The sequence below is a fragment of the Gopherus flavomarginatus genome, chromosome 10 (genome assembly GCF_025201925.1).
Source record: "Gopherus flavomarginatus isolate rGopFla2 chromosome 10, rGopFla2.mat.asm, whole genome shotgun sequence".
In the NCBI taxonomy this organism is placed as follows: Eukaryota; Metazoa; Chordata; order Testudines; family Testudinidae; genus Gopherus; species Gopherus flavomarginatus.
In genome coordinates this window covers 74,837,999-74,855,878 of record NC_066626.1, presented here as the reverse complement: position 1 = coordinate 74,855,878, position 17,880 = coordinate 74,837,999, and the positions used below count along the sequence as shown (strand labels likewise).

Genomic DNA, 17,880 nt, shown 5'->3' with positions numbered 1-17,880 from the left:
AGCTGCATAGAGTGGTATGACAGAATGAATTACAGAGACAGTAAGAGGAGACTAACCCATTGGAGCCAGCGTGGAGCCAGAGCACAGCAGTCACTACCCAGCGTGGTTGCTACTCTGATAGTGGTAGTCTGGTGGGGTGTGGTACGGGTGACAGATTGCTAAGCTGCGTCACTGACAGATGCGGGATATAAGCACGCTTACAGAAGCCTGACTAGACTGCAGACAGAACCGCTGACAAGGAGGTCACTTAAAACTTGACTATCTTTCCTAGCCAGCTAGTGGCTTTAGGGTGATATATTTAGGAGTGGCCCTGTGGCTCTCCTCCTTTGGCCGGGAGCAAAGAACTGTGCAAAATAATTTTTGGTCTTGGACGAGGACTGTAAACAAAAAGTAATTATTCCGAGGTGTGGCCCAGCTCCATGTGGTCAGCTGGTTAATGGAGTTGCCGAGTCATCTGAACTGCTGTCTACCTAGTCTCCTGTTTGGGGAAACAGTGAGATTGGCAAGGCAGAAATTGAGGATGTTAGCCATGACCTGTCAGGGCTGATGCACCTAATTCAGTATCCTGCTCTTGGCAGCAACTGATGCTTGTTGCTTTGGAGGAAGGTGGAAGCCATCTAATCCTGTGTAGGAGTGGTAGGTGTAGCGAAGGAAATGGCACAATGAAGGTTGGATAGCAATGGCACAATGATTGGGGGTGCAGGGGGTGATAGCACTTCTCACTTGACTAGCTCGTGTGGCTAGTAATGTTCTGTGATTCCCCAACCAAACCTTCTACTTGATTTAACCAAGGAAGCAAACCAGTAGCCTTGAATGGCACCTGTCGGATCCCGACAGTCATCTCAATGAAGGTAGGAACGTGAAGAAAGATGTAATGTAGTGACGGCAATACCAGCAGAATGACTAACAATCTTCTCCCCTCCTCCCCTATACTAGTGCTAGACACTGCAGGACAAGAGGAGTTCAGCGCTATGCGGGAGCAATACATGCGGACAGGGGACGGGTTCCTTATAGTTTATTCAGTCACGGACAAAGCCAGCTTTGAACACGTGGACAGGTTCCACCAATTGATTCTCCGAGTCAAAGACAGGTGAGTGCACTGGAGGGAAGAGCTCCCTTAACGCGAGCCCTTGCTGCTTTGAAGACACTATGATCCAGCAGGTAGAGCACTGCACTGAGATTCATAAGACCTGGGTTCTAGTCCTAGCTCTGCCACTGGTCATGGGCAAGTCACTTCCCCACTCTATGCCTCAGTTTTCAGATCCATAAAATGGGGTAAAGTCACTTAACCTCCCTTTGCCAAGTGCTTTGTGATCTGTAGATGGAAAGCACTGAGAGCTAGGTGGAATTAATAATAATAATATTTATTATTATTATTTGAACAGCATCTCTGTGTACTTGCATTTAGGTGTCTGGGAATGAATGGTTGATGGAAGATTTACATGGGGTGGATAGTTCAGTTGTCTAATATTTGTGAATAAAAGAGAAAAGGCAATATTAGAGTGCTAAACCAGTGGTAAGCCAATACTTCAGAAAGATCAAAGAGGCGGCTCACGGGGTCTTGTTAATAATTCACTCTTCTCCATCCTACCACATAAGTGTTTTCCATTTTCACTGTGTGGAGTGTGAATTTAGCTCATACATCCCTGCAGCTTTAAAGCACTTAATTTTTCCATTTCTAATTTTTTTTTAATCAAGGGAGCCCTCAAGAGAAGTTGCCAGAGGGAGTCAGTCCTTGTTGCTGGCTTTTTGGCTCTGAATAACTCCCCAAAAGGAGGGGTGGACTTATGAGAGGTTTACTGTTGGAATGCTTTTCCACTGAAGTGTCCAACACACAGCCCACAAGAGAGGAAAATGAAGGAAAAGCTACTCTTTTACTGCATTTAAATGAACATAAATAGCAATCGTTTCATTTACCTCCTAGATATAGAAGTGGGATTTTCTCCGTATCTACCACGTTCTCTTAAAACCCGAGCCTAAGCTTGGTCGACAATGAAGTCTTTGTAAGTTGAGAGGGAACAAGGCAGAGTTCTATAACCTGTTATGAATAGACATAGGTTTTATCTAATTACATTCAATGAAAATGGGTCACCCTTTTGGTTTTGATATGAAACTTTCCTCTCTTCCCCCCGCCCCTTCAGCCATGTTGTTAACTCAAACTCAACAGCTTTATTGTATGAGAACTGGGAAGTGTAATTGGCTAGGAAGAAAAATGTTCCCCTTTTCCAGCTCAACCTGAGTGAAGTGCATAGAGTAAACAAACAGTTCAAATGATAAAAAGTAAAGTTAGCTGATTTAAAAGCTGGAATCATTTTAATTAGCCAACGCTCTTTTAGCAGCCTGGGTAAAGCGTTTTTCATCCTACATGGCACTGAATTCTGAACTTAGCTCGGTAGTTACTCCAGATTCATAGCAGTGTAACTGAGAACAGAATTGGACTGTGTTTTCATCTTAACAATCATGTCCCCCTTAAGCGTTTATTTTTGGAGATTTGAAATCCAAGAGGTTTCCTTCTTTGGACGAGTTGTTTAAAAGACAGTGCTTTTTTCAGTACATTTAACTGTTGTGTAGTCAATAGCTGCATTTGCCCTGTTCAACTAGCAATCATACAACTCACTACAGGGAACAATGTCCAGAGTTTTATTTCTGACGTAAACAAGGCAAATTACATACTGTCCAAATTTAGTCTGTTTCTACCACTGTGCTGCCAACCAGAGAAGAATGGATCATTGAAGAGAGCAAAGCATTTACCCCAGAATAGACATAGAATCAAGATCCATTATTGCTCAGACATTTAATTAAATCCATATTATCATAATTAACTGTAAGGGTAAATGGAAACTCAAAATCCTGTGTTCAGTGTATCTCCAGCCACAGTTTTGAAGCAGTATATCAGAGAAAAGACGGAGTCCTTCTCTGTCTCAGTGGGAAAAAAAAGACATAGAAACAGATGCCGCAAATTCATTTGAACTTAAAGTAACTCCAGTCAAAAGTTTTATACAAATAAGTAAGGCTTGCTACTTGTCATGGCCAATATTCTTGCAATGACAGAGCCATAAATATAGAAATCATAATTTTAGAAAGTAAAGGAAAAAATGCTGCCCACGATTTTTTTTTTTCCAGGAAGAAATAGAGTTGAGGAAAATCGTTTTACAGTAAAATAGTAAAAACCATTTCATCTTATTTAGCAGTTTCAAAATAGTTAAACCCTATTCAGTACTCCACTCCATTGGATGTACACAGGGCCTGGTGGGTAAAAATTCATGGGAGAGTCTTGCTCAGTAGAATACTAGCATTAATGACCAATCATGATTGTTTTAGGGGGCAGGACCTAAAAGACACATGGCCAGATCCTCAGTTGGCATAGTTCCATTGACTTCAGTGGATCTATGCTGATTTACACCAGGTCAGGATTTAGCCCAGTTTTTGTCATAGAAGCCATAGAAGTGTCTGTAGACTGTTACTTAGACTAGAGCAATTATTGTAAAGTTAGGCAACTTTTGATACTTAAGGATAGTAGTTCATTCCCTTCTATTTTTAGAGGCAGGAGGCACTAGGTAATAGTATTGTTCCTGTAGTCCACCAGCTCCTGAATAGGGAATATTCCAAATAGGCCTTCAGCATATTTTTGGTACCTCACAATAACTGTGTATCAAAACCAATTTGTTCTCAGCCACGAAAATATTCCCAGTATGTTCCTTTGTCCCCCCACAAATAATGTTGCCATATGGACATCGCATCATTTCCCTCCAGCTCTCATTTGCGAGCATAGTTCTGAGACATGGCTTGAGTGAAACTAATCAGAAGCCATAATGAGAAACGTTGGAAATGTGCCCATTTTCTCTTGATCACAATGTCTACACTAATTTTCTGCCATGCGTATGGACCAATATTAGTTAAGTACTGAAGTTGTGTAACTGATAGGAATCTTGGATCATGGTGGAGCTTTTTCTTAAACTATAAGAAAACAGCAGCTTTGATCACTTACAGACACATCAGCTGTTTATGTGTACAACTTGTAATGTACTAACTACCAAGGAAAATATCTTGCCTAGGTAATGTATAAATAGTCCTGCTTTTGTGGTGATGTATGATTGCTTGATCCTGCTTGTAATTATAACTAGGCTTGGCAGAATTTGATTTTATCTTTTATAATTTCAAAAGATAATATTGATGTTTATTTTTAAGCTTTTTTTTTAGATTATTAATTTTCACAATTCCATGAAGTTTTTGGTTTTAAGCATTTTTTCTTGTTTTTAATTTTCAATTTTAACAGTTGCAGAAAATTAGGGGGAGGGGGGCTGATAATTATTTAATGACCGTAGACATTGAGATTTAAAAGTTAACACAAATTGTCAATATCACATATCAAAATGTACAAAGTAAATATTCTTAAATCAACAAATCATATCTGTTTTCACTATTCATTCACTAGTCCATTTGTTATATATGTAATCCAAAAATCTAAATCCCTCGATTTTGGCTCTAATAAATTCTCAGGTGGCTTTTTTCGTTGATGATGATCAAAATATACAGAAAGTGTTTTTCATCAGTTTGCATGTACAGGGAAATCTATGTTTACCAATATTTACCAATTTAAAAATCTAATCCTTCCGAGTCTAATTATAACTAATCTGCTAAATGACTACATGCTGCATCTTCCTAGCTGAAAATGCTAGATGGTGGTAGTCTTTGAAAAGGAAGCTTACGCTGAACACTTTACACTGAAAGTCTCTTCCTATTGCTTTCTTGCAGAGAGTCTTTTCCAATGATATTGGTGGCCAACAAAGTTGATCTAATGCATTTGCGGAAAATCACTCGGGAACAAGGAAGAGAAATGGCAACTAAACATAACGTAAGTTTGTGGGTGTTTCTTTGTCTGCATGTTGTTTTGGCAGTTGCACTGCTTTTAAGTTCCATTACAGGCATTCAGAATGGGATTCATTCTGCATTTGGAGTTTAATTGGATCACTTATCTTATAATTAAACACTTGCAATTACATTTTCAAATAAAAGGCAGAGAAGGTAGCAGAGAGAGAGGTTACTTCCAATGGGGCCAGTTCTGTATACCATACTATAGCAGAGTTTGATGATAAGAAAGTCATTAGAGAGATAAGGTGAGTGAGGTAATATCTTTTATTGGACCAATTACTGTTGGTGAGAGAGACAAGCTCTTCAGGTCTGGAAAAGGAAAAAACACACACACACACACGATTCTCAAAAGCTGGTCTCTCTCACGGGCAGAAGTTGGTACAATAAAAGATATTACCTCACCCACCCACCTGACCTCTCTAATATCTTGGGACCCACATGGCTGCAGCTACACTGCACACATGATCATAAAGTCATGTAATGCAAGTTATTTGCAGGTGGGTGAAATGTGCATGTAAAATGGGCAGTATACACTCCAAATAAAAATGCAGAAAAGGTAGTTAGAGATACACAGGGCCTGATTCTGATCTCAGATGGTTGTCAACCAGGAGTAAGTCCATTAATGATAATGGAATTACATGAGTGTAAAACCCATATAAATCAGACCCAATATCTCAGTTACCTGTTATCCTTACTGCAGTTTGGCTCCAGAAATGGCTCCCAAGTAAGATTATAATCACCATTATTCTAGGTTAATCACTTCTAAATGCCCACAGTCATGGAAAAGACTTAATGGAACTTGCCGCACCCCAATGGACGTTTAAAGATAACATAATATGAATTATTCAGGATATATTTATTCCCACCCCTGTGAAGAAGCTTTTGTGGAAGAGCAGAGAGCCAGTCAACCTAAACAAGAACAGAACACACAGCTCCTGTGTTGTGCTCCGTTTCAGTGGTGTGGAAGGTGCTGTATGTGCAAATGCAGAATTTTCACATTCAGTATCAGAAGCTAGGGTTACAAATATGGCTCTTTGCTAGGTATGTACGCTACAAGTGACCACAAAAGTCCATTTGGCTGCCAATAGAAAATGACCTTCTCTGTCAGCTGAACAGAAGGTTTTCTAAGCCTGAAAGGTAACTCTCTAGAAATCCTCATTCAAGGACCTTAAAATGCAGTGTAGCAAGGAAGTAATCTTTGGCAGGTGTTAGTTTTTCAGCAATCTCCAACAAACTTCTGGCAGGCATGGTAAATAGTTTGTTTGTTTGTTTGTGTGGTCTTCATGTCCTCAAGTACATCTCAGGGAAAAAGAACATCTCTCCTAATAAACTCTGCAATTACTCCCCCCCAAAAAAAAAAATCTCTAGAACTTTATGCTTCCAGCTGTTTTGTATGTTGCACATTTTATAGGATGGGGTGATCTTTTGTAGTGTTTTTGTGTCCTTTCTGCCAATTAACCTTGATATCATGGCAACATTTCACTACCTGCCTTTCTCCTGGCAGTTTCATTTGAATATAACTTTCACTTTGTGCCCCAAACTCCAGTGTAGCACAGCTGTACATTGTTACACAGAGGCTGCATTCCACCCTTTGCTCATTTCAGTGGTGAGTGAAGTGATCTCTAAATGTAAGATGAAATCTTGACTCCATTAAAATCAGTGGCAAAGCTCCCATTGACTTCAATGGGGCAAGGAATTCCGTGGTTGAGAACACCCTTATTAAACAGTTTGTTGTTCTAAGAGACTACCTGAAAGTGTCTCCAAATATATTCAGTACAGTCCTTCTGCGTTAGTCATTCTAGGAGAGCCCTCTGTTTTCCATCTAGTCCTTTGGGTTGTCACTTGAGATAGGTTCATTGTCCACATGTAAGATGTTGCTAATATTTATTATGTTGGGCTTTTGTCTTTCAGATCCCGTACATAGAAACTAGTGCGAAGGACCCACCTCTGAATGTTGATAAAGCCTTCCATGATCTTGTTAGAGTAATCAGGTGAGCCATAAAACACTTTACTCAGCCATCTATTAACCTCCATTGTCAGGAGGCTCATGAATCATTATAACACGTGGAACCAAGAGCCTGATCTTCTATTCTTTATTAGGGTTGCTTGTTCCATAACTGCACACAACTATCAAAATGTGTCAAGTATCAGAGGGGTAGCTGTGTTAGCCTGGATCTGTAAAAAGCGACAAAGAGTCAGACACATGGGCATTCACCCACGAAAGCTTATGCTCCAATACTTCTGTTAGTCTACAAGGTGCCACAGGACTCTTTGTCGCTATCAAAATGTAGTTCTTTTAAGGTATAAAATCTTCATTGTCAGTGCTAAACATTTTGAGATCTAACTGCATATAAAAAATTTAAAATCTAGTGGATTCACCTACAATACATCCAGACACTACGTTAGTGATCAATAACAACATGTTGTATTGGCATATGAAAACTGTGGGCCAGATCCTCCGCTAATGTAAATCAGCATAACTCCATTGAAGTCCATGGAGTTATACCAATTGACACTACGTATCTGGCGTAATATTGTATTCTTGAAAGTCAGACGGAACACCAGAGCAAAAATCAGAAAATAAAATTTTAAAACAGTATATCTACATGTATAACCTTCTCCTGCAGATACTCACAGACACACTGTCCATTTCCCCTACCCAATCTTCCACATACATCATGGGTCACATCCAGACATCCTTAACTCTGACCTCTGTTTTGATGCCAGTAATCTTTTGAGTGTGGCTCACACCTGTCTTTGAAATTTTGCTCATGGTTCTCCCAGGTATCCTCCTTGTTTTAAGGCTTGGAATCGTCTGATTTCCATAACTCCACTACATGTTTCACCCAGTTTAAGATGTGACTTCCAACGCAGAGAGTTTTAATTTTGAAGTAATATAAAGTAGAACCCCATTTAACCAAAGTTAACAGCAGGAGTCCTAGCCTCCAGGGCTGACAGCCAGAGCCCTGACAGCCAGAGCCCTGCCACCCATTCTCCGGTTTATCTGGATTTTCGGTTATCTAATCTGGCCCCTCCCAGTTAGATTAGATAACCAGGGTCCCATTGTGTTTAATACATAGCATTGCTTATAGGGCAGTACTCCAAAGTACTTTAGACAGTGGCGTGAATAATATTACAGTAGAACCTCAAAGATATGAACTCCAGAGTTACAGAATGACTGGTCTGCAAGCAGCATTTAGTCCTGTATATGACCTAATCCACTGGAATCTGACACGCACATTTGTGTATATCATTGGTTTCAGTTGACCTCATGAGGGCTGTAATATAAAAATACAGGGAGTGTGTGTGTGTGTGTGTGTGTGTGTGTGTGTGTGTGTGTGTGTGTGTGTGTGTGTGTGTGTGTGTGTGTGTGTGTGTGTGTGTGTATAAAAAATCCCCATCACTGAAATGCAGCCACCTTTTGTTGTGGCAGGGGGCTTTTGGGTGTTTTGTTTCTGTTTGGCAGCACACATGCATGTCACACAGCAGCTTTTTAAGTAGGGGAGGTGAGTAACCCAACTGAAACTCCAGGATGAAGTTTCATTAGGTAGAATTTAATCACAAACAGACAAAAACACTAGGGTTTTGGTAAGAATGCACCTACTCTGAGATAAGTGCAGGGGGACCTTCAACTGTCATGAGTGGCTAAGGCCCCCGTTTCACTTATAGTCCAAAACATGATACAGATAACAGCATCTGGCATTTGCTGAGCAAAATTATTGTAGAGGCAGATAAACTATTGTACTGTACAGAAGAGTCTTATAGCTGTTTCCACCCTGCTTTTGTTTGCTGACTTCCTGAATCAGTGCAACTCTGTGAAATGAGGATGGCACTGTTTGGATTTCCATTACACTATCATTTTGATTATAATGTCTGGTGGTTTTCTTGTGGCCAAAACTTGAAGGAATTGGCTATTTTCTATTCTGAAGGTGACATTTCACTTTTTCTACCCACTAAGTAGTGAAATGTAACCCAATTTGTATGAGAAACAATGAGATCTACTGGACAAGCCATGGCTCTTCCATCTTGGAGAGCAGGGTTTTGTTTCCAGTCTTGTCACAAACTTCATCTGTGGCCTCACTCTGGGTGAAATCCTGGGCAAAATTCCATTAATATCAGCAGAGTCAGGATTTCACCCCTGTTCTTCAGTTGCTCAATCTGGAATATGGACCTTTTTGTATGTTTTTTTCACCTCCAACACTGATAACTTCTGTAAATATTTGGTTTCTGTCTTCTTTTTATGACACCAATTGTGCCATCTGCAGAATCTTTAAAGGCCTTAAGTTTGAGTGTGGTTTTTTTCCCATGTCAGTGACCTGTATTTTTGCAGACAGTTTTCTTCTATAATCATAGGACTGGAAGGGATCTTGAGAGGTCATCTAGTTCACTCTCCTGCACTCAAGGCAGAACTAAGTATTGTGTAGACATTTTCCTAACAGGTGTTTGTCCAACCTCAACTGCCCTTGCTGCAGTTTAAGTCCATTGCTTCTTGTCCTGTCCTCAGAGGTTAAGAACAATTCTTCCCCCTCCTCCTTGTAATAACTTTTATGTACTTGAAAACTGTTATCATCTCCCCTCTCAGTCTACTCTTCTCCAGATTAAATAAACCAGTTTTTTCAATTTTCCCTCATAGGTCATATTTTCCAGACCTTTAATCATGTTTGTTGCTCTTCTCTGGACCTTCTGCAATTTGTCCACATCCTTCCTGAAAAGTGGTGCCCAAAACTGGACACAATACTCCAGCTGAGACCTAATCAATGCGGAGTAGAGCAGAAAAATTCCTTCTCGTGTCTTGCCTACAATACTCCTGCTAATACATCCGAGAATGATGTTGGCTGTTTTTGCAGCAGTGTTACATGTTGACATATATTTAGCTTGTGATCCACTATAACCCCCAGATCCCTTTCCGCAGTACTCCTTTCTAGGCAGTCATTTCCCATTTTGTATCCATACAACTTATTGTTCCTTCCTAAGTGGAGTACTTCGTGTTTGTCCTTTATTGAATTTCATCCTATTTACTTCAGATCCTTTCACTAGTTTTTCCAGACAATTTTGAATTTTAATCCTATCCTCCAAAGCACTTGCAACCCCTTCCAGCTTGATATCGTACAAAAACTTTATAAGTGTACACTCTATGCCATCCTCTAAATCATTGATGAAGATATTGAACAGAACTGGACCCAGAACTGATCCCTCTAGGACCCCACTTAATATGCCCTTCCAGGTTGATTGCAAACCATTGATAGCTACTCACTGGTAACAGTTTTCCAATGAGTTATGCACCCACATTGTAGTAGCTCCATCTAGGTTGTATTTCCATAGTTTGTTTATGAGAAGGTCATGCAAGACAGAATCAAAAGCCTTACTAAAGTCAAGTTATACCATATCAACCTCTTCTACCCCCTAACCACAAGGCTTGTTACCCTGTCAAAGAAACCTATTAGGTTAATAACTAATGCTATCAGGTGACGCTATAGTTTTTTCCATATGAGGTGGAAGAATTGGCTTCCCCAGCAATTAAACTTGTTAGGCATTTATGCACAGGTGCCTCTCAGTTAGTGTTTATCTTACCACAGCTTCAAGTCAGCATGCATCAAAAGCAGATGGTGCTACCCACTCTTCCAAAATCCTGTCAAGCTGGCAGACGGAGGGTGTGGGCGGATAATTATTGGAGGGTTACAGACATAAGCTGGCAATGTCCCTGGATGTTTCTGAACTATTCTATACCTTGTAATTAGTAGGCTAGGCATTAGTATTTATTACATTTGAGCTTTTATCACTATCCAATGCTATCCTGAAAAATCACTGCAAAATAATTGGTATGGTGGGTCTCCCTATATATTGTTTCTCAGTGACTCCAGGTCAAATGTTCTCAGTTAACAAGTTAAATTTGAAAATTTATATTCTGTATGTGCCAGGCCTCAAAATGGACCCCAGAGCCTTACAGTCAAGTTAGGGTTCTTTCCTTCGTGTGCATCAGTAGTTGTTATAAAGGTTCCACCAGCCAAACTAGACACCTGTTCAGTCTTGCTGCCTTCAGTATCAAAAAAAAATTTGTGCATTCATTCAATTAAAGAATAGAAATGATGCCACATGACTTAGCTGGCCAATTGAAACTAACTACATTTTGCTGAACTGTTTTGAGAAGACTGTTGAAAGACTATCAAGGACTAGCCACAATCAAAAATAGGATAAAATCATCTGTTAAACTTTTTTTATTGCAAATTGTTAGCTCAGCTGTAGTCAGGAAAATGTCATTTAAAACTTCCTAATGCTCTGCACCTATCTCCAAATTGCTTCACGAACATAAGGGGCTAGCTCTTGACAGGACCTGGGGCATGAGTCATACTCTGATGGATACTGTGGCAACTGTCAGCCAATGGTTGTGCTCCTTCTGAGTAGAGCTGCATTTGGTTGATTCCCAATTTTTCTTCCAAGTGCTGGGATTGGCTGGAAGGAGCCTGGGGCAATCTGTATAGTTGGTGGTACCAGCAGCTAACTGGTAGGTAGATCTATCAGGATCTTCCTGATCTGCCCTCTGTTCTGCTGTAAATTCACCGTGGAGCATTCTTCCACTGTGACAGAGGACAGAGGGTAATTCTCTGTCTCTGGGATCATTTTCCAGAAATCAGCTTTGTATAATGCTGCTAATGTTACTTTGCTTCCTAATAATACTAATAAACAATAGATTTAGGTCTGATCTGTTCTCTGAAGATTTACCTGTCTGGAAAGAACTCACTAAACATGTCTTTCAAAATTTTATCTCAATAGACTGTGGTTGAGGGTGAGGGGAAGAAGTCAAAGACCAATCACTTATCTTTAGCTATGCAGTACTGGCAACCCCAAGCATTCCAAAATCATGAATCAGGCTCCACACATCATAAGATCGGCTTAATATTTTTTGTGTGTGTGTTTGGCTTTTGAAGGAGTTTTTTGCTTTCTAGCCTTTGAGCCCTTTAGGATCTCATTTTTATGCTTTTCTCTGCAACCATAAGAGCTAGTAGCATTTTTAAAAACAAATCAAAGCTAAGATTCTCACATAAGTAACAGGACTCCAGGAGCTGGGGCTTTGAGGGGGGGAAACACCAAATATCTCAAGGCTCGCGATCAAATCACAAGAGTTGGCAACACAGGCTGTGTTCCGTATCTGGTGTGGCTAGCTTGTCCTTTCTGTTTTAGCGCTCAGTATGTAACAAGCTGAGGAGATGGCACAAGGAGTTCCCAAACACACAGATTTGATTTATTCCTGAGACTATGGTTCGGCCCTTTGTGAGTTGCCAAGGACACACAGCCAGTCTGTGCAATCAAACCCACTGACTCCTAGTCCTGCATTTAACTACGCGGCCTTCCTTTCTCCTATTTATTCTGCAACTCTGGACCAGATCTTCAGCTGGCGTAAACTGGTGTAAACTCCCATTAGTGTTAAGGGAAAACTATCTAGTGGTTGACAGAGCTATGTCCATTTATACCAGCTGAGAATCTGACCCTGTTTAGCAGTCAGTCCTCTTTTCTAAATGACGTGACTCTGGATAGTGTGTAACCTAGAGAATTTGGGAGGCCCTCAGTGATACAGAAATGTAAATCGAATGGAATTGTAGGAGCATTAAAGATATTGCTCATCCAACACCCACAGAAGTTGCTGAATGAAGTGATTGAGAGCTGCAGTGGCATACAGCAGTGAGGGAATCCCAGCTGTGCATTTCTGATTGCTTTGATTTCATGCTGCCTGGAGTGTCCTCCTAAGGGCTGGTGTCTGGTGATGACCCAGAGCACTTTCTCCTTCTGAACCACTCAGCGCTTTAGATTGGAAAATGTTTTATTTATCAGCCCAGGGCAGAACCCATTTGAACAGCAGGTTTAAAAAAACCCAATGCTAATTGATTCCAAATCAATTCATTTGACTAGGGGGAAATTCCAGCCAGATGTAAATCTTTAACAGGCTTTCATTCTCCACTGATTTCTGTTTCTCTGTAGTCCCTTGCTCAGAACTCAGTTTCCCCAGCGGTGGAGTAAGCTATAATACAGCATGTCAGAACACTAGGGTAACCATATTTACCAGATGACAGGGGCCCAGCCTGCCATTAGGGGCAGAGGGAAGGGTTGTGTTTTAACCAGGACCCGGTATATTGCCTTCTCACTTCAGCCATTAAAACTCCCATTAGCATTAATATGTTGTGCATGCTCCTCTCCCCTATGCCTCGAACACTGGCTAACTACTCACATGGTAAATCATCTGGTGGGGGCAGGGTGAGTAGCGGTCACGCTCCCTCTAGCAGGAGTAAGGACAGCAAATCTCCTCGCAAATGTGGCTCTGCAATCCACTGCCATGGCAACATCACCCTAGCCCCCTTTTGTAACCTTTGCTGTAGCCACAATACTTCCCTTCCTTTTTCCTAGCAGCTGCTGCTGCAGAGGCTTCCCTTCCCCCCATCCCAGATGGATGGCTGTTCTTCACTCCTAATTTCATTAACTTCAGCTCCTTGACGCTAATGGGGCAGCTGGCAGTGAACTGGTGCATTATTACTATTCTTGAGTACCAGGAGGGCTTACCATGGGTTTGGAGCTGCTCATGCACCCAGGAGGACACTGTCCCTGACTCAAAGAACTAGCAATCTAAGAAACTGGCCAGAAACATGGTGAGGGAGCCCTGGATAAATGCAGCGCCTGCTGGTCTGAGCCCAGGAAAAACAGTTTGTTCCTGAACAAACTCTCGCTCGCTCTCTCTGTATGGCAGCGTAAGTAGGAGCTGTGCCAAGGTGCTGGCCCTTTTAACAGCACAGCTATTTAAATTCTCACTGACAGAGTTCTGTCCCTTTTGTTCTTTCTTTCTTTCTTTTGGCCCCATGTCTCCTTGTGCAGGAGGGAAGAGGAGAGGTTCACCTGTTGTAGGGGTCAGTGAGTGGGGTCTCTTCTGACTGATTCCTAGCGCTCTAGAGATCCTCACCTATCTACCCATAAGCCTAAACAGTAGGGATGGTTCACTAGGTTTGCTTCTTTCTTTCCTCCAAACAGGCAACAGATCCCAGAGAAAAGTCAGAAGAAGAAGAAGACCAAATGGAGAGGAGACAGAGCAACCAGCTCCCACAAACTGCAGTGTGTGATTTTGTGACCCAGGGGCTCTTGGCACCCCCGCCTGACCTAATGTGAACTAAAAAAGCACTAGCGAGACGCACTGTACCACCTAACTGCACCGTAACGCTTCTAACAGTGGACCTTACACCGAGGAACTTGCCAGGGGGGTTGGACTCACTGACATACTTGAGCAGTGGCCAAACTGCTAGAGCTTGGCCTGGTTTACGTGCGGTGCAGAGTGGATTGCAAGTGTGGCGAGGAGGAGGGAATATCCAGGACCAGGACTCTCAGAGGTCAACAATCCCCAGCTCCTTGGTGTTTGTTTTAAAAAGTGTGGGAGGGTGGGTTTAAAGTGTTGGTTTTATCTGCAAACATTTCTCCATGTGACCCATTTCTAACAGCCGTGAATGACCCTTTGTTTGGTACAGTTAGTCGAGTGTGTATGTGCGGGGGAAGGGGAAGGGCTTTTTGCTTGCTCAGTGAGCACTGGGTTGGAAAGAAACCCGGCTGGGGTTAGTTCCTTTTGCACTGAACTCTCTCTTAAACGGAGATGCCAAAACGCAACTTCACATGAGAGTGCATCGATTTGAAGAAAGAAAATGAATTCCAGCTGCTCTCCGCACTCCAGACCTTGTGTCAGACCCTGGAGGGCAGCCAGCTCACAGTCCATAAACTCCAGTGTCGAAAGAACGGGCGGGGGGTTACCCTCTGTGAGGAGGTTCTGTTTCTGTTTTGTATTTTGGGGGCATGTCTGATTCAAAAGGTATTTTGTTAACCTCAGAATATTTAAATTAAAGTAATTTACAAATGGAAGGAACGGCCTTGGGTGTTTTTAAGACAAACCTGTACTGACTTATGTAGAGGAACAGACATTAGGTGCTGCATTCCTCTTTCCAAGTGTATGTGAAGCAGCCCTTGGATTCCAAGTAGCTCTTGGAATCTCCCTTGCCTTTCCCTGCAAAACCAGTAACTGCACAATATGGAGATGGCTAATTGGTTTGTTCTCCCCATCCACGTTCTCAGTTCGGGAGGATTGGCTCCATCTCCTTATTCTTTTTTCCTTCCTGCTGCCTTTGACATCGTGTCGGAGTTTTGCTGTTGACTCAAGTGAGATTTGTCCCTTCATGACTTTAGTGAGCCATTGACAGCGTGGAGATGAAAGAGGTCGGACCCTCAGAGCAGGTGCAGGTATTCAAGCTGCCTTCCATCACCTCACAGAAGTGTTGACCTTAGTCCTGAGAGACCATCCTTCAGATTGAGGGAGGAATTGAAATATCCATTCAGTCCTTGGCACCTCTCACTGCTAATTGTGGTGGTGGGGGCGTTAATAGAATGGACAGTCGTCCACCGGACTGAGACCACCAGCTCTTTCAGGGTGGGCTGCCAAGCACTTGTAAGAGTAACAAAATGTTCATTTGTCACCAGCCCAGGCTGTACTCAATTCTATTTGGTTACACCTTATTTGGCATGACAAGCTATAAAAATGTTACCAAAGCTTGAAAACCAGAAACCCTGGGTATCTGAAAGCTGTAGATACTTGTACAAAACATAAAGGATGTGCCCATGATGGGGCTCCACCAACTTGCCTATTTGCATTTGTCCCTGTGTCCATTTGTCATTATTGTCTATTTCTTGATTTGGGGCCAGGCTGTTTCATAGCACATCTTTGCACAATTCTCCTTGCCACGAGTGAGTAAACTTTTTGGACAGGTAAGTAAAACTAATGAAAACTCCTAATCAGATTGTATTCTCTTAAGTCAAACTAGTAGATTTTGTTCCTTGGCTGGTAACTGTCCGAGGCTGTTTTTCCAGGCTGAATGGTGTAATGCTATCTCAGCTGGTGTTTTCCTTCCTCCTAGGTTGCAGACCTCATTTTTCTTCAATGCTTTTTCATGGAAAAATGTTTATTTCTGAAAACATGAGGAAATATTTCTCCTGGACCCCCATATTTTATACAGTGGAGTAGGAAGGGCCAACTGACTTCAGTGGAGCTAGCCCAGTATATTTCAGCTGAGAATCTGGCCCAAAATTCTCTCTTCTGTCACATAGTTTTCTCAGTGCCTGAGCTGTTGTGGTCTGGTAGCCTAAGAGTGAAATCTTGGCCCTTTTGATGTTAAAAGGAGTTTTGCCATTGACTTCAATGGGATCAGAATTTCACCCTTGGAATTTATACCTTCCCTGCTGTTGTCATAGAGAAGTGAATGGCTCAGTATCAATTAATCTGCAAGTTACCCAGTCCACAGTCCATGATGACTCTAAAGTGTAGAAAGACTAGGGTTGACTCTGTTGCATCCCTGGTGGAATCCCTTTCTACTGTGATTTACCAGGTAGTTTTAAAATCAGATTTATATTAACATCTGATCCCATGAGGTCCCTTCTACAAAGAGTTCCATATCTGCCACCCTTAGGACCATCCTGTTTAGAAATAATCTGGTTTTTATGTAATGTTTCTAGGGGAATTTATTGATTTTATTTTAATCCAATACTTCCCGGAAGATCTCTGAATCTTAAATCACATCTGGTGCCAGTGCTCATTGTATACGTGAAAGTATAGTCCAGTAATTTTTGAAATGTCCTAATCATTTCTTCAGCAAACAACTAATGTCATGGAAGATTGTAAGGTGGAAAATAAGCCAGAACAGATGAACTCCTAATTTAAAGTACAAGAGTAGTAAAAAATGGGGAAGAAGGACACAGCACAAACGATGTTAATCAAATTATTTCTAAATGAAAGTGATTCCCAGTAGTAGTCGCATGTCTAAGGCTATATCTACATTTATGGCAATTTGTACAGTATATACACAGCACACACCCTTTCAGTGGTATAAATAGCAGTGTAGACGGTGGGGCACTGGTTAGGTGAGTAAAGATACTCCAGAACCTTAAGCTAGGTGCCCTACCCGGCTCTCTGCACGCCCAAGCAGAGCCTCCCTGTCTCCACTGCTGTTTTAGCAGTGTAGTGTGTCCCATTGCCTCATCACTGCTGGAATCCTTCTCTGCTACAGGAAAAGGCTCCAGCAGTGGGGGAAGTCTCTGGTAGAGGGGAGGCAGTGGGAGCCTTTCCCCATTGCCTCCTGGCTGACGGAGCCTTTCACTGCCACATGTAGCTACACATACCCTATACATTGGCACCAGCGTAGACAAGGCCTAATAAGTAAGGATAAGATTATATCACAGAGGTCTCACCATCACAGAATCTGTGACACTTTCCGCTTCAGCCCTGGGCAAGCAGGGCTGGAGCTGGCAGGGGCCCCCACAGCTCTCAGTCAACACGGTTGGTGAGAGGACCCGGAGCTCCAAGACACTGCAGTGGAAACCCAGAGTTGTCAGTCACAGTGAAAGCTCCCACCTCTTTCCCCTCCTACAGCAGAGCTTGGGCTCTCATCTCCCCCTCAGTCCCATTTTGTCACAGTTATTTTAGTAAAAGTCAGGGATAGGTCACAGGCTTTCATGAATGTTTGTTTGTTGCCCACGACCTGTCCCTGACTTTTACTAAAAATAACCATGACAATCTTAAACCTTACTGATAAGCTGTGAATTGTGAAGTGGTTGTTTTTCAAGGCACTGGGTTGCTCAGAGTGCAGGTAATGGGTTTTGTTCATCACTTCAGATGCAGCTCAGGTCTGTTGTTATAATGAGATGAGCTGCTATCTCAATATTAGAAGTGGCCAGTCTAGGTCCAGGTTTAGGCATGTTGCTAAGACGGCGTAGTAGAAGCTTTCACCCTCACTGCTTGTGCTGCCATGTCCCTGCCCTGGGGACAGAGTGCACCACACTCTGATCGGGCAACTTTTAAAGTACTCAATTCACATGAGCAATTTTGAATTAAAAGAAAAACTGTGTGAGCAATGTACTCCCACACCCCCCAGGCCTCATGTCTGCAAAGGGCTAGGCCCACACAGATTCCTTGGCAAGACCAGGGTCGTAACATTCACT

General features: G+C 42.1%; 1 protein-coding gene across 1 annotated transcript in view; it reads left to right on the top strand.

Annotated features, from left to right (window-relative positions):
- Positions 1 to 14,757, top strand: part of MRAS (muscle RAS oncogene homolog) — a 62,534-nt gene extending 47,777 nt beyond the window's left edge. Inside the window, exons 3-6 of the mRNA XM_050917186.1 lie at positions 937 to 1,090; positions 4,756 to 4,855; positions 6,784 to 6,863; positions 13,885 to 14,757. Coding sequence (XP_050773143.1) covers positions 937 to 1,090; positions 4,756 to 4,855; positions 6,784 to 6,863; positions 13,885 to 13,981 — 431 coding nt within the window. The 3' untranslated portion in view covers positions 13,982 to 14,757. The remainder of the gene's footprint in view (positions 1 to 936; positions 1,091 to 4,755; positions 4,856 to 6,783; positions 6,864 to 13,884) is intronic.
- Positions 14,758 to 17,880: the final 3,123 nt, after the last annotated feature.